The 2,252-nt window shown below is 36.7% G+C and overlaps 1 protein-coding gene across 1 annotated transcript; it reads right to left on the bottom strand.

Moving 5' to 3' along the window:
* Positions 1 to 329: 329 nt before the first annotated feature.
* Positions 330 to 1,149, bottom strand: LOC121982635 (E3 ubiquitin-protein ligase UPL1-like). The gene is made up of 3 exons (XM_042535772.1): positions 1,111 to 1,149; positions 642 to 748; positions 330 to 473 (listed from the first exon to the last, which is right to left on the bottom strand). Exons 1-3 carry the CDS (start codon positions 1,147 to 1,149, stop codon positions 371 to 373), a joined length of 249 nt encoding a protein of 82 aa, XP_042391706.1. The 3' UTR covers positions 330 to 370.
* Positions 1,150 to 2,252: the final 1,103 nt, after the last annotated feature.

Genomic DNA, 2,252 nt, shown 5'->3' with positions numbered 1-2,252 from the left:
TAAGTGGAAATTGTGATATGGTGACTTGTTGCCAATGAAATGTTTTTCAAGTTAGGGTGAGAGATTATCAAGTAGAACTTTTAAGCCAATGGTTGAGTCTGAGTAGTGAGTCAATACTCCCACCTAGGCAGGTCGAGAGAAATCCTCCTCACTCAAAGAGGCATTTGATGGGTCAAAATCAGCAATTGGTAAAATAAATGATAAAATAGACATGCTATAAAATTGAAAGACCAGTTAGTTAATGTTTGGTACAAAATAAGCTAGTTAACCTAAAAATTAAGGCTAACAATATATTTGAGAGATCAAAGAAAGCAACTGACCTATACATGGCAGAGAGAAAATAGTCATATGTTATCAACTGCCACAAGGTCTAACCAAAACCAAAGCCTTCACTAGCTTCATGGATAGCAAGCAACAACCTTTCTTCTAATTGTTCCCTGGAAGAGTATTCTGGTAGATCTAGTTGGTTAAAACTGCACATTGATTGAAAGTTATTAATGTTTGGTTAAGATTCAAGTAAAGAGAAACATGAAAGCATCAAATGCAATAAAATATAATTGAATGGAGGGAATGGAAAACACCAAGATGTAGAACATAATTATACCCCTGAAAGAATTTTACAATTGGTGGCAAGGCATTACCAGGTATGTGCAGAGGGCAGTCTTTCAGGAGCACCATATGTCTTGTGAATCTGAAACTGCTGGGGACCAGATATACCCTGTAATGCTTTAAACCCCTCCAGGGGAACCTGAATTACATCCAAAAGATTATAAATCATGTCAACCAACTTTACTATTCAACCCACCATGCGTGCAAGGCCTTAATTGCTTGTTAGGAACAAAATGTTACTATACTATTGTGTAAGTGCATTGAAAATCAACAAGAAGAGATGCATTTGTCTGCTAAATCTTTTTTTATTATGCTGTATTTATTCAACAGTGCTGCATAACCGTGCGCCATTCATTTTCAACTTCTATATGATGCTTTGTTTTCAAGTGTAATTAGGTTTTCTCTTTGCCTGTGTTAGTAACTAGTTATGTGTCAGTAGTATCTCCTGTCAAAAGATCAAGAAAAGTCAAGTAAAAAAACAATAAAACTGTCATAATATACCTTTGATGTTCTAGTAACAAATTGTAGTAATCTCTCCATGTCCTCCTTGTTAAATGATTTAACAACTTCCCAAAACCACTGAATTACAGTAGAAGCAGCTGAATATCCAGTATACTCTGTGTTGGCTTGAAGATCATCAACTGCATGATGCAAGATGAATTAAATGAAGTACAATACTCTAACTTTTAATTAAACAAGAAACAAACTTACGGTCAATCTCTGGAAGTCCACTTAGAAGAAGTTCAAGTTCCTTGTCATTGAATATTAAAATAAGTTCCTTAGGCACTAATTCATTGAAGCCTTCTAGAAAAGAATTGATCTGAGGACGAATAGTTGTGGTCAAAATGTGTTCAGCCACAAGATCCACATATTCATGCTTTGTCTCCTCAATTACTCTGATATTCCTCCCTCCGGGAATAAGCTCATAGTCAGTGACCTTCAACAAAAGTAGTTACTAGAAAAAGTAAAAGTTTAGTCAATTAGGCATATGTATATTTATACATTATTTAATTTCCTTTTCTTCCATAGCTGAGCCAGCAAAATCTGAGTGTGGATTCAGTTACCCTAGTTGCGCAGATACTGAAGAAGAAATTTGACTATTAATATACATTTAAAAGGACTATCTTCCACCAAGGAACCCCCTCGGATGGAAGATGAACGGAAGTAATGGAGGTGCTGGAATGAACCGCCGCCAACCTCTGCCTCTACCGCCTGAACCCCAGTAGGAAGAAGTGAAGAAGACCGTCGTAAGGTGAAGCACCAATGAGAATGCCCCCCTTCCCTAGCTAGATGTAACTTCCCATCGTCGCCGTGATCAAATGAAGCACCAATGGCAATTAATTCCTTTACCCGATCTAGGCCCTCTGTGCATACAACCTGGAGTTGACAATGTTAGAAGGTAATTGGACAATCCTCTTAGATATTTGTAATAACTAATAATCTACTATTAAAAAGAAGCCACAGATCACTGCTTCGAAATTCTTATCCACTAAAATACCATCACAATATACACAATGAGCATACGTGGATCATACTTCATCAAGAGAGAAAAAGCTACAGGATACCAATATGCGTGAATCAAGAATAAAATTGTGAAATTAGAAACACCAAGGAAGCTTACTTTAACAGTCTCTTCATCACAA

This window comes from Zingiber officinale, chromosome 5A (assembly GCF_018446385.1).
Source record: "Zingiber officinale cultivar Zhangliang chromosome 5A, Zo_v1.1, whole genome shotgun sequence".
Taxonomy (NCBI): domain Eukaryota; kingdom Viridiplantae; phylum Streptophyta; class Magnoliopsida; order Zingiberales; family Zingiberaceae; genus Zingiber; species Zingiber officinale.
The sequence above is the reverse complement of the archived record's forward strand: the minus strand, read 5'-3'. Positions and strand labels throughout refer to the sequence as shown.